Source organism: Grus americana, chromosome Z (assembly GCF_028858705.1).
Source record: "Grus americana isolate bGruAme1 chromosome Z, bGruAme1.mat, whole genome shotgun sequence".
NCBI classification, from domain to species: Eukaryota; Metazoa; Chordata; class Aves; order Gruiformes; family Gruidae; genus Grus; species Grus americana.
The window spans coordinates 856,594-871,083 of NC_072891.1; the positions used below are offsets into that span (position 1 = coordinate 856,594).

Here is a 14,490-nt window from a genome sequence, read left to right on the forward strand (position 1 = left end):
TCAGCACAGCAATTTCAGAATTATTACTGCTGTTGATGAGGTAAATTCATATTCTGCAGTGAACTTACTGGATTACAGATGGAAAACAGCGCACTTGGTGCATAAAACAGAAGACAGCGATCTCAAACTACAGATGTCCAGTAAACTTAAAACAAACAAAAAAACCTTCCCAGGTTTCAGCAGTTGCTTCCAAGACTAAGGGAAACCTTAAAGAAGTTCTACGTTATATTTAGCAATATATTGGTCATCAAGTAAATGGTTTATGTAATAAAAGCCAGCACAAGCTTCTGGGAAAGTAATTTCCACATGGAAATTCCTAGACTCCAGTAGTTCTTACGGTGACATTTGTAAGAACCGTCTTCCACAGGCAAATCCTTCATCGACGCAAGAAAATACTGCTGAAGGCCCTGGATACCATGCACCCCCACAGCAGAACCGCTTCCTAAAGCATTTGGGCCACGATTAAAGCTAACTTATCCCAAGACATTTAGAAGAAAAACATGACAATATAGCCTTTTTTTTTTTTTTTTGGCAAAACTGCTGTAAAGAAGCTGGCTAAGAACGGTACCCAAGCTGGGTGGTGGCCTTGCTGCGTCCCAAACGCAAAATATGAGGACTCTCAAGAATATTAAAAAAAAAAAAAGGCATTTTAATACATTACTTTTATAACCTATGCCTCTTTAAAGCTCCACTTCTACACCTGAAGAGATTTTTCTACATAATCTTCTTTTGACTGTAATAATCGTTCAAAAGACTTTGAGTTAAAGAAAACACCTTGCTGAAGCGTTTCTGCCTAACGTCGCTGAGAAGAGACGAGCAGCCAGAACACCACAATTAAGGTACAAATGTCTTTCTAAGACAAAGAGAACTAACTTTTCCCAAGTTAATATGATTCTTCGGGGTAACTGTGGCGCAAAGGGAAACTGCTCCGCGCTGGAAGAAGACATCTGCCACCAAAACAACAGAAGAACTTCAGACAAGAGTCCCAGGTCGATTTTCACAAAGTACTGACATACACGATGACGCAGACTTCCCACTCACACACAAAATACGAAGGTGTATGGACTGGTACTACCCAGATATACAGCTAAGCTTCACATGGTGTATCATCAAATAAGTATAGATACCAGAAAGTACACAAAACTAAATGAAAAGAGTTATCTTTTCAAATACAAAAGTAAGCATTTGTAGATGAATGCATGTTAAAGGCTGCTTCTTGTGCTACACTAAATAAATCAATATTTTTTTTTTTTTTAAAAATTAGTCTTTATTCCAAACAGCACTGTCTGCGAATATGGCTGGCACATAACACACTGGTTTCACTGAAATGCGTGGTAGGGGAAGTGACTATTTTAACATTTGAGAAGTTACGGGCTGCCGTGATATAAGTCATGGCCTCTAAATCACAGCGTAAATATATTGGTATTACCTCTAATTATAGTCCTCAACTCCAGAAAACCTGCAGCAGATTGGGAACTTCTACGTATTTATTTTAAAACCTACAGTCATTTGACAAGCGTCAGCCATCTCTAAACGAACACCAACGTTAGAACCGAGCACAAGCTGGCCCGGTTCGCATCTGACCCCGCTGGGTCCGGCAGTGCCCGGCACAGCCCAGAGCTCGCAACTCCACGACTGCTCTGCGCTCCTCCAGTAATTAGAAACCACCTCGCCAGCCCCCAGACCAACCGGTTTTCTTGAATTAGTACTTCCTTAATGAACACGTCGCACTCTCCCGACGCCGACAGATGCCGTTCAGGCAGATGTCAAGCCCATAACCCCTCGCAGAGAGCAGGGCTCTTAATGGCGTTTGCTGGGCGACATCTGCCTGACTGGCAGACGCCCGTATCTTTACAAATACACGCAGCTTTGTTGAAAATCCCCGTCTTTTTACATGAATTATGTTCCCTTAAAGAAAAAAAAAAAAGGGACAGAATTTTACCCAGCATTTCATGCTTCCTTGTAGACAGCTCATTACAAATTGTAGGAACCTAGATTCTCAATTAGCTTGGTATACGATTATCTATTAGACACATTTCTCAAGGTGCTTCAGAATTCCTGTTAGCACACACGAAAACTCCATTAAAATTAACTTTTCCATGTTAAATAGCCTGTGTCTGTGAACTCACATGCCATTTTTAATTGTAACAGAAAAGACCAAGTGACAGAGATGAGTCAGTATGTGTTTTATCTAGTTCCTTAATTAGCATCTGAAAGGGATGAAGTTTGCTTTAGATGGTAAAACCTCACTTTTCTGGTGTTTTACACAATAGTCAGGGCATGATATGGTAGATGGTTTTCCAATGAGTGATTAAATACAAATTAAAAGCTGCTTTGATCTCTCGATGGTGGGCTTTGCAGATACAAAAATGAATGTGACAGGGTTTGTGGAAGGTGCTCAGGTTCAGTCTAACCTACTCAAAAGAAACCCAGCAGGAACTTTGCCCGGAGACTGACTCCTTTGGCACCCTCATTGTGCGGAACAGTGGGCCACTGGCTTGTTTGCTGGGGATGGCAGATGGTTGCATTTGTTGTGCACCTCCACTCTACCCCAAATTTTCCGTGGAAGTCTGGCTGTAACGGAGGGACGCAATGGGCAACGGCACCTGTCGCTCCCCGCTTCAAAGAAATCCGGCTCCAGCAGCAAGGAAGAGAATGAAACCACCAAAGTAGTCCACAAGCTCAGTGTATTATTAAAAATTTAACAAAAAGTCACATACTACGGTGGTTTAAGAGATGACTGTCCCCAACTTTCAGTTTGCAGTTTGTTGAAATATTTTCTTGTGTTACAGTGTAAGCCTTTGAGTAAAAAATTGTAGTAACGCACAGAGAAAAACAATACAACACCTAGGAAGTAATTTAAAACTACTTCAAGTAGTCAGATAGTACCAAAATCACAAAGCCTAGACAGCGTGGGCAAAATAAGAAGTGCTCACGATGTAAGAAAATGCTGGAAGTTAAAACGTCTGCAAATGCATCCATGTACCGCTGTGCTTCGACAGAGGAATCACAAGAAACACAACCCCTGCCCCTACGCTGTTGAAGCTTTAGCACGGACAAATATCGTCACTAATTACAGAGCTATTCTTACCTTTAGAGTATGGGTTAATCTGGCAATATTTCTTGCTTCTGACTTTGCCAGTTAAAGGATACCTACTGCTTCAAAACCACTACTCGTTATGCACAAAAACAGATTTGCCAATACTGACAGAAGAGATTCAAAAAAACAAATTTTCAAATTCCCGAACATTTATCAGTAGCATTCCTAGATTTTATTTTCTGTCCAAACCTTTGTATGCGCACCACTGTAACTCTCTCGTACAGACACTGTTATTTCTGACAGAACGCGCGTGTCAGACCTACGAGTCTCCTTGACCGAGACTCCTTTCGGTTACACAGCTAAACACAGAGTATTTTTAAAGCATCTACTCACTGCCTCACCCTGCCACAAGACTTCCTCAGACAGATCCTCCTCTCTCTGCGCACGGGATCGCCAAGGGCCGAGGAGAAGGCTGACCAGTATTTCTTCCCGTTCCCGGCACTAACGTGCCACGGCAGCACGCAGGGGAAGAAGGACCGGACCGAGCAGTAAGGCTTGTATCTCTGTAGCTAAAGCAGCCCTCGGGCCCTGCCTCCCAGCCTTTGGAACGGCAGATCCTCAGGAATAAATTGCATTTTGATTCGATTCCCCACCAGCCCAGGCTGCAGCTGACTATGCTATGGCACAGTGTTTCCTAAACCAAGAACTGTTTACGTCGGCTCAAGTAGAATTGAATGAAAAATGTATCAGTTGCTGCTTTTAGTTAGGGAAACAGCAAACCAGAATACTTGGTGCGATAAGAGAGTATTTCGCTTTGCTCCCGGTCAGGCCACCGGTAGGAGCGTGACCATTTCAGAAGCAAGCCAGCTGCAGCCAGCTGTGGGTGCCCTGTTTCTGTTCCTCGGGGCCACGTTACCTCCGAGGAGGAGCAGGCACAGACGGGCACAGCAGCCTGCGCCTTCCATTTCCCACCCCCCGACACTGTATTTTCACATAGCTGTTCAAAACAAAGCGTAGAAAACCCATAAACTGTTTCCTGGTTAGTAGCAGACAACAGATTTTGTAATCAAACCAATCAGGGGGCACAGGATCTCTTCGCTAAGGTCAGAACGACATGCCAAGGACTTCTAAAAAATGAGCATTTAATTAGAACCGGGCTGGGTCTGTGCTCTGCAAGCGTCGCTGTCAATAGTAACGTGACTAAGGTCATCGTGACAAGAAGCGATGGCCAGGGAACGATTCCACACTGGGCAATGCTGAAGAGGCTGGCGGTACTGCCTCCAACAGAGCAGACACTGGAACGAGCTCTTCGTGGCAAGAGTCATCTTTCATTGTGCGTGCCACCGTCAGCAACAAGGTCCCAACCGAAAGCCGGCAGGCACTCCTACGACAGCCATACAATATTCCCAATATAGACCAGATTGTCCCCAAGCTGTTATTTATTTCCGTTACTAAGCTAATATCGCGCAGCTCAAACACTTCTGCAACCCAAAGTTACTTCCCTCAAGTTGTTCATTTCCAAAACCGCTCCAGACGGTAAACTGGGTGGATTTTTAAAGACGCTCTATTTAGGCTATTCTGTCTTTTTCTGTGTGAGTAAATGAAGCTGTCGGCAGAGGCAGCGATGCGCTACCGTGCTGCCTTTTCACGGCCTCCGGGACATTTCACCGTTTATCCCTGTTACGTGCTCAGCCATGCCCTGGTTTTGCTCCCCTACAGATGCTGCTGCGCTTCTGTTAAAGCCTAAAGACAAACAGCTGTATTTCCAAACGTGTAGCAGTACGACGCTGCCGTTTTGGGTTTGTTCTTAAAGGATTTTGTTCTTCCTTGTTTACCGGAAAAACACATTTGCATTTCTAAAATAAAAGTTAGATGATATCCTGGAGCCTAAAATTACACTGAAAATACAAATAGATTACAAAATTTTTAAAAAATTAGATTTTGAAAAAAACATCATAAACTGCAAAATTTTGACCACTGAAGCCAGGAGATTTTATGCCCAACTAGGAAAAAAATGCTGTTGTCCACAGGTGAATTAACGGAAAAATAGCAAAATTTATGAATTAGCAAAACATTTGCTCTATTTCAGTTATCCAGAAAAGCCTTTCAGGCATTAAAGATAGCAATACATACTACTACTGCATTGGAAGGCTATTCTTGCATGTATTTTCCGTGCATTTGAAGATAGACCCAATTTTCTAAATAACTCCTGCGCGTGTGTTTTTAAATGCTAAAGAGACGCTGTGGTGTATTACTGAAGTATTTTCCAGAAACAGGCTTCAGTGCCTTTCAGCCAGCTAAGCTAAAATGCTTTAATCTCCAAAAGGACTGATGTGAAAGTCACCCTTTTAAAAAATTATTTGGATAAATGAAAGCGGTTGGTGAATCTCAATTTGAACTGAAAAAAAATAAATCCTGTTGACCACTGCACACCAGCATTACTTTGTGCAGTCAATCAATAAATATTAGCCTTAATAGGACCGCTATAGAAGAAGCTGCATCATATTTTGAAGATAAGTTTAAGTTTAAATTGTCTCAAAACTTTTTTGTGTGTGTTCTACCAAGACAAAACTAATAGTATTCAATTGTAGACTGAAATGTCATCTTTACTCAGGGTACTTTGTTAAAGCTCAACCGCTTTTAAATAAGAGAAACGCTTTCTCTGTAAATAAAATTGTAACTGCCGTCAGACTCTAGCAACATAGTGAATAGCCTTCTGAAAACCTCAAAACTCAGGCTAGCGCAGAGCAAATAATTTGGACCTTACTCCATTACAGCAGCCCATCTTCAATCTCTTTCCCATGCAAAGAACAGACATAGCACCCAGCTGTTTATAAACCTGCTATTGCTAAAGCTTCCAGAAAAAGAACCAGGAGGTCTCCAAGAGATGTGGAGCCACGGAGACGGTCTATGTTCCTGAGGGAAACCCTGATCTGATGTACGTGCTGGGGAAATCTGTGTTTCAGGGTATGCCGAGCCCGTTCATTTATTTATTTATACTTTTTCCAAGGGTCCATCCTCTATTCATTGGTGTTTCTGGACAAGCCCTGCATTGTTCCCCAGCTGCTAAAGACTCTCCCAGCATCCTACCTCCCTTTTGGTTATTTCCAGTTAGCCTTTTACCCTCAACGGGCGTTAATGCTCCCTGCTCCAAGCAGGCTGCTCTTCCACCAGCAGTAACCCTGTCCTGGGCACCTTCAGAGACTGGACCCAAAACTAGGTCTGGCACACTAACTGTCTCCCGGTCAACAGAAATAACTAGTTTTCTTGTAGACTTCCACAAAAATCTATACAAAGCTCAATCAAAAAAAAAAAAAGATACCTTTCACGCTCTATAACCTACAGCACATTGTGCTGAAATACATACCGTAATCATTCAAATTCCAAGGGTATTGATATTGAGCATATAAATATTTTCCTTACGACACTGCATAAATAAGCATGAAAAAAGAATCAAAAGATGATTGCTTACAATTAAGTGCATATTTTTGTATGGTCTGTCATTTCAGAGCATGCCTTGACGGACCACGACTCTTGACTTTACCTGCCAGTCGACCATAAAGTAGAGCGACAGTAAAAAGCTATACGAGAGAGGAGTGTAGAACTGAAACACACTTAAATTCTCCGTGCGACAAACTAGCAGTGCTTGCTTGCTAGAAAAACCTCAATTCAATCGAGCAGACTGATGGTAGCATGCTTCGATCAGATCTTTCACCAAGGTACATAATTTAAGGGATAACTCTAGTCATATAAATCAAGCTAGTCGGCAGTAGTTACAGTTAAGCAGGTATTTAGTTCTTGTCTATAGCTCTTTCTACTTTTGAATAACTTTATTTCTAATAGCCCACACTGCTTCATAAGCAGCCTTAGAATTTCATTTTCTCATGAAAAATACGCTATTTGGCAGAAAACGTTCCATCTCCTCTGCACAGTGCCTAGTATGTCAAAACCTAACAAATTCGTTATATTCATGCTCACCTGCCGTGATGTCATCATCAACCAGATCATGCTCTTCTTCCTGAACTTTCGCTTCTGTTCCCAATGAATCTGGGCTTGCACTACCGGTTTGAATGGCTTCCGTGGTTACTCCAGCTGAAAAACAACCCAACGCCCACAGAAGTCAGTGATTTTGGTAGGTAATACCCGTAGATCAGAGGAAAAAAAAAAGTAATTATCATTTGATATTCTGAACCATGCAATGTAACTCTATGAAACTTAGGTAAAGCAAAGAACAACTACTTTCTAGTTTCCCTTCATACTGCACGCAGACTTTTCACAAACCTATCCTTTAAAAAAACCCAACAAAACAACCAACAATCTTTTCCACACTGTAAATATCTCTTATGTTTTCTTCTTTTTCTGCCATCTTCTAGCATCATTAAAAATATTAGCTGCACATATTACACACTAACAACTTATTTAGCCGCCAAATACTGAGTTCCAGCAGAACTTCCCTTACGTCTCCTCTCAACACTTCACCTCTCGCGCCAAAAGAAGCGCTGTTTTCCCAGGCTACCTTCAGAGCATGTTAACTCAGCTGGCTCATTCCGTGCCGTTCATGCCGGACGCATCTGTTAGTTCCTGATAGCAACCACGCGATGAACACCAAATCACGCCACGTGATTCAAGTTCTAATTCACTGGTTTATACCCTGCCCAGTCATGAACTTTAATTATTCCCCGTACGAGCCTTACCACAATTCAGTCAGGGCATTACACAAAGCAGCGTTTTGCTGCGGGTGAAAAGATCAGCCTCGCGAGTAGTCTTCCCAAAGAGCTTTAGGAAAGCTCGAAAGCAGCCTGACGGGATGCCCTGGCAAGCTTGCCTTCCTCCCAGTACATCCCCAACGTCGCCTGTCCTACCACAGATCGCTGCTTTACCGGTTGCGGCACCAGGTCTGCAATCCGCAGGGGCAACAAGTCCCCACGTACGCAAGGGCCACGGCCCTTTGTCAGCACCGGCCAAACCTGAGCAGGAAACGAAGCCTCTGCAAAGGACGCTGCGCGAGGCAGGCAGCTCTCGCTGACCACCGCAAGCAACGGCGTGTCTGCCACCAGGTGTGGGAATCCACTCCTGACAGCCATTTCACTCCGGGTCATCTTGAAACCGGTTCAGAAACATAAGATTCTCATGAGTATTCCAGATTTCACTTTTTTAGTACTGTTTTTAAATACTAAGTATTCACAGCAAAGTAATTGCTCAGAGTGACTGTCTGATGGCCATTTCTAACCTTCTTCTGACATAACCTCTTTATAAAAAGAAACTTGCACCTTTTAATAACTTTCTTAACATCCTTCCCGTTGCGTCAACGTGTACAGAAACCAGTGACAACACACACACAACCAGACTGGAGCACTCAACAGCGCAGCACTTCACTGAGCATGCCGGCACAGAGATCACACGCGATTCCAAATTGCACGTGAACCTTACTCGGGACGCTTTTAGAAACAAGAAGCCCGCTGTTACGGTGTGGCTATTGCTGCCCGTGGCCGTCACTCCACCAGCGTCCACGTGGACACCAGTATTCCAGCACCACTTCCCCAAAATACTTTTGGAATTCGCCCTCGGGCACCAACATTTATTTGCGTATGCCCGCTGGAGTTGGCCAGTGTGTTGAGGAGGAGAGGGGCGGTAATTTTTTAAGCACTGCTTTACATTTTGCATTGCAGTTCGTACAAGGAGTTGCTAACCTCTGCAGGCACAGCAAGCATCCAGCTGCTCCCCAAAGATCGCCTCCGTAGCCTCAACTTCTTTAATTTCTTTCCAGAGGAGGGTGAAGAGTTTGCATGCCTTTTAAAAACTGTAGTATGAAGGCTCTGACCCATGAGCTGGTTTTCTGTATTAGATGTGCTACACCTTTCCAAAGAGCTTAGTAAGACTAGTTGTAATGCAACAGAAGGAAACAAGGGCCTTTGTGTGAGTTGATTCTAAGTACAGTGTATAAAAAATTAGAAAGAAGTTTATTACAATTTTATACAATTAAAATAAAAACCTAAGTAAAAATCTGTTCAATCAGAATGATTAAACATTCTCTCCAAAACCACTGAATGGATAAAGCCAAAAGTGGAGAAAAACCAGCCACCATGCAAATATGTCAGGCAATAAATTATCATTTCCTCTCCATGAAAATCCAGTAAGATGGAACATGTATTTCTGGACACAAGTGCTTTCTACATAATTCACCAAAAACGTCTTAGAAGCACATCTTAGAAATGATCATAAAACCCCAAATGTATTAAAAATAAGCCAGTCGACATACTAGAAAATATTGGAAAATGAAGATATACTTGTATTAGAAACTTACGCCGTTATTACAATTTACTATTTACTGCAGCATCCTAAAGTCATTATTTATTTAATACATTAAAATGTTGCAGCAAAATTATTTGCCTTACTTCTTTGTGCTCTTTTAAGTCAAACCTTGCACAAGTAAGATGATCAACCACATATATAAATAGCAAAGTCTTTGGGGTCCAATCGAACTACCCTTACTCAATGAAAACTCCCATTTAAATCGATGGAAGTTTAATTAAGTTTTACTCAATTAATCTGGCTTTAAATAAAACTTTCTAACAGAAATATAAGCCTACCAGAAATACATTCATAAAACCTGATGACGGCGTGTTCGTTATTATGGACTTTTCATATTTATTTTGCTTTCCAGAGAAAACAGGGGTTATGATTCAAAGCAGAATAGAGAGACGCAATTTAAGAATAGCTGTTTGAATGTCTTTAATTTCGTGCTGCCACACGTAAGGGTTTCACTTAAAACAGTAATGCAAGAGAACATTTCCCCGCACGAACTGGGGTTCAGCAACACGGGAAGCAAGAGAAGTGCCCGTCGGCAATTTCTGGGCAGAACGTAGCGAAAGGGGGTTTCAGCAGAGACCAGCCAGCCCTGCCCGCGCCCCGGCAGCCTGCCTCGCATTAATTCCCTCCGCACCACGCCGATCGATCCCGGGCAGCTCCCAGCCGCCCCACGCGCTGCCTGTCTGCCGGCTCCATCCGCATCCCACGCGCGCACAAAGGCCGGGCCGAGATAACCTTTTGCTTTCCGTTAAAGCCATAGCAGCCGTTTTTCTACCTGCGGGAACATCATGGGTTTCAAAATCTATCTGTCCCTCCAGGGCTCGGCGGACAGACCCAGCACCGAGAGCTTGCGGGTGTCCCACTGCACAGAGCCCCGGAACGATGCCTTCGGCACTGTGAGATGATGTTACACTGGCCAAGGTTAAATAAATAAAACAAACAAAATAGAAACATAATAGTCAGCAAAGGAATCCCTTTAAAAAGGGAATTTAATTTGCAGACTCTGTTTGACACTGAAGACAGCCTTTGCTCTTAAAAATAAGCAGGTGGAAAAAGGCAGCAGCATTTGTCCCTTTTTGAACTTCCCCTGGAAAGACGGCCTCGTGGCAAACGCCCCACGGACCACGGGGCACTGCAGAAACAATCCTCTGCTGTGAAAATGCGGAGCAGACAAGGCCATAGCAAATATTTACAGTCGCATGACATAAGCTTAGTAGATACAAGATGAAGCTGTGAAAGCTTAACTGTTTTCCTCCCTGTGGGAGCCTGAAAAATACCAACACCTGCAACACCTCTCATCGGTTTAACTCACAGCATCGCTTACGCACCCCTTCCTGGTTGATGTGGGGTCAACAAGCCGCCGTGCCAATTCTGGATTTGAAGGCCCAAACAAAACAAAGATTTATTGTCCCCCCTACAAGGCGTTGTGCAACGAAGCCTCGCGCGTCCGACCGTCTGCGCTGCAAACGGGCAGCTGTAGAAGGGAGCAGGTCGGCGCGGTGACAGCCCGTCGGAGGTGGTCCCCGCGGGGCGAGCTGCTGGCGGAAGAGACAGTAAGATCTGCTGGGCTTTGTGCCCGCTCCTCCACCCCACCGTCGACACGGGGACAAGAATCTCTCTTGCATCAGTTAAAAGATGATTAAAAGATAACCCTGCGCAAGTTCTCCTGTCTTTCAAGTCTCCTGAGCACATTTTGTGAAGACGCTGGGAGACGTGCCAGCTGCTTGATCCGTACGAGTAAGGTCATGCCCCAGAACTGCTGCTGGATCTCAGCACCACATACACAACAGATTCCACCTCTGGTTGCTAGTACCACACACCCAATCCGTTCCAGAGCCAGTTAAACGTGTATGACAAAGTATCTTATCTCAGCAGCAAGCTTCTATTAGCGATTACCACTTGTTTTAATTGAAACAAACCCGTTAACGTGCAAGAGAAGCGCTATTTCTACATGATGCATACAAGAACTATTGCAGAGCAGTAACATACGCTGCACACAAAAACATGCTGATAAAAACTTATGCTCCTAGATCAAGAGGCAAGATTGGGAGAAGTGGAGGATGAAGGGACCAAAGCAGTAGTTCTTTATCTTTCATAGTTGCTCTCCTTACCTTTCTAGCATAAAACTACACTTTTCAGAAGTCCATTGCATCCATTTCAGTCACCCTAAAGAATTCTTACCCCTTCAATTCCTCCCCAGACCTTTAAAAACAGTGTCATTTTTTTAATCATGTCTTACAAAATACACACTTTACTCTTCACCCACAACAGCAACATTTGTAGCTCCTTATTTTGTTTCTCCTTTCTGATATTGTTGTTGTTATTATTCAAGAGTGTCAGCATCTTTGTGTACGTTCATACAGACAATAACACTGCTCAATGCCTTCTCAGCCCTGTCTTTCAGGAGAACCACAAACTCTGTAACCTGAATTCACAGAGTTTTCAACACTGTTACTACAAAAAAAAAATAATTCCAATTTACTAGCCATGACCTGTTTGAAAGGTTTTCAATATCAAGCTTTCACAATATCGAACATTTACATTCAAGTTATTCAGTCAGCCATGCTCAGCTGATTTCTCTCTATTTTCTTCCTGCGTTTTAAAACTTTCTTGTTCCAATAGATAAGCACATCCTAATTCAGTGTTAAAACAAATGCCACGCTTTGATTTGCTAACGACTGACAGACTGCTGTACGTATACTTGAATTGAATGCATACACAATACTCGAGTTTTTTCTTAACCAGTCAGCCCCGACTGTTGCCACAAAACCGCGTGCCAGGCTTGTAACTCGAGCACAAGCAGGGGCACAAGAGGCAGGACAAAACAGCGTGCTTCCACCTGATGCACATGTAAAACAGAACTGCACGCTCTTAAACTTTCAAACATAATTAAGTAGTGAGGAGTAGCAGAAACAGCAAATTATTGGAACTAGTATGAGTTACCGGTCGTTTTCAAGTTTTCAAGTACGTTTAGTAGTAGTTCTTTTGGAAAGAGTCAGCTGGCTAAAGCAGGCACTACGGAGTGGTTTAGGTCGCTCCCCAACACAATTACACCCATAATCTTCCACCCAACAAGGTCACCCAGTATCACTCCAGAGAAAAGAAATTAGTAATCATCAACAGTTGCTATAGCAGCTACGCCTGAGAGTAAAGGGCAACTAGAGCCGTATCCTACCAACTGAGTAGGACCAACCTCAGAAGATGATCAATTAAAAAAATACATCCTAATATACAAAATGGCAGAAACAGCCATCAGTAGAACCCAGGCTCTCTGGCATGTATACACAACTCGTTATTCGCTGCTCGGCTGCACATCGAACTGCACGACACCCTCCCTGTAATACGGCAAAGGCGATGTGCCTAAAGGCTGTAATTAACAGCAGCTTAGTCTTACCAACAAATTCTCACCGTCGCTTTAAAGTACTGTGTTCCATGTAATTTATGCATTCAATTTGGATTTAATAAGATTATGACACATCTCTCAAAAATCAATTGGTATTTAATAGAGATCTTTCTCTGAAAAGGAACCACATTCTTCAGTGGAAAAAGAATCTCGTTTTAAGAAAGATGAACACCTGTAACTTAAAAGCAAACAAACATACTCATTCATGAAATAGAAATATTTACTGGCTTGTATATAGGGCAGATGCGTTTGCACATCATTCTCTACAGGCAAGTTTCGAGATGGATAATTGGAGTACCTTACGATGCTGACAGATCTTCCAGGAATATATTCTTAGAGTCTCTACAACCTCTGCTTTAATGACAATGAATAAAGTAAAAATAGCTATTTTGGAGAAAAATGCAACAGATTAAATAGCTGTCAGTAGCTATTTAATTTATTTGGAGAAGGAATATTAGATCACTGAGTATTACATGACTATACATGTACACGATTACAGCCAGAAGCCTAATATTTTGGTAAACGTGTTTGCATGTAGTAATTCCAGTCACACAAAAGACCACATGCTCCGGATAACACTAAATTCTGTTAAGACCTTTTTTTGCTCATGAGCCAACGGTTCCAAACAAGGATCAGAATGTAAATCACTCAGAAACATAAGTGATTTTCACAGGTTGCAGGAAAAGTATTTAAAAGAAACTCTCTGTATTGCTGTCTCTGCAAGCGGAACATTTTAATGGACAGCATTTTATCAAAAGGGACCAGCTTATATTTCAGATCACTCCAGTTAGAGCAATAATCAAACAAAACTACAATGTGTTTCACCTTACAGTTTCATGATTTTTTTTTTTTAATTTGTACTAGTTTAGTGCATCTGATTTCTCCAGTTAACCTCCCTCCTCTAATAAAAAAAGAAACGGGGGCAGCAAGATGTTAGAGAACAATTGTTATGAAAAACAATACTTATAAGTACACTAACTAACTGAAATACTGTTACAGAAGTGTATTTATAGCAGTATTTTAAGTTATCTTGCAGCAAGGAAAGGGTGACTGTGCTAACACAAACGACGTCAGGACAAGGATAGGAATGGGACAGAGAAACCCAGACTCCCAGAGGAGCAGATGGGTCAAAGGAGTTGGTAGTAGCACATATAACTGCAGTGGTTTGCATTTTAAACGGCACAGCTGAATCAGGCCAGGAGGTGAGCATGAACAGCCAGTGACCACCACAGGACTGCGCAGAGACCCCTGTGAAACGACTGTTACGTGCACGTGAAGAGTTACAAGAGAGAGGAAAGCAAACAGCTCTCCTTCTCGGCCAGACTTCTGGCACAGTTACGGTGCAGTACGTCTTGACTTAACACTGCCAGAGACCTTTTCGCTGTTGCTCCTGCACTCTTCTTGCTCTTCGTAAAACCAGGTTAAGCTTCTAGTACCCTATAGCCCATTAACCTTTAATTTTAGGCTTTTACAAATTTGATGAGCGAAGAAGAGAAGATGGAAGAGATGTTCTACCTTTCAGTAGCAAGGGAAGTACTGTAATCTCATGCTCATCTGATTAACCATCACCATGAATTACTGCTTGTGTTGGGTTTGCGTGGCAAGGTTTTGGTGGCGGGGGGGCTACAGGGGTGGCTTCTGTGAGAAGCTGCTAGAAGCTCCCCCTGTGTCTGATAGAGCCAATGCCAGCCGGCTCTAAGACGGGCCCGCCGCTGGCCAAGGCCAAGCCCATCAGCGC

At 42.9% G+C, this 14,490-nt stretch overlaps 1 protein-coding gene across 7 annotated transcripts in view; it reads right to left on the minus strand.

The window, feature by feature from the left end:
- WDR7 (WD repeat domain 7) overlaps window positions 1-14,490 on the minus strand; it is a 136,216-nt gene that overhangs the window by 75,369 nt on the left and 46,357 nt on the right. For all 7 annotated transcript variants that reach the window (XM_054810998.1, XM_054811001.1, XM_054811000.1 and 4 more), the window contains one exon: window positions 7,019-7,132. In XM_054810998.1, the coding sequence (XP_054666973.1) occupies window positions 7,019-7,132 (114 nt within the window). The remainder of the gene's footprint in view (window positions 1-7,018; window positions 7,133-14,490) is intronic.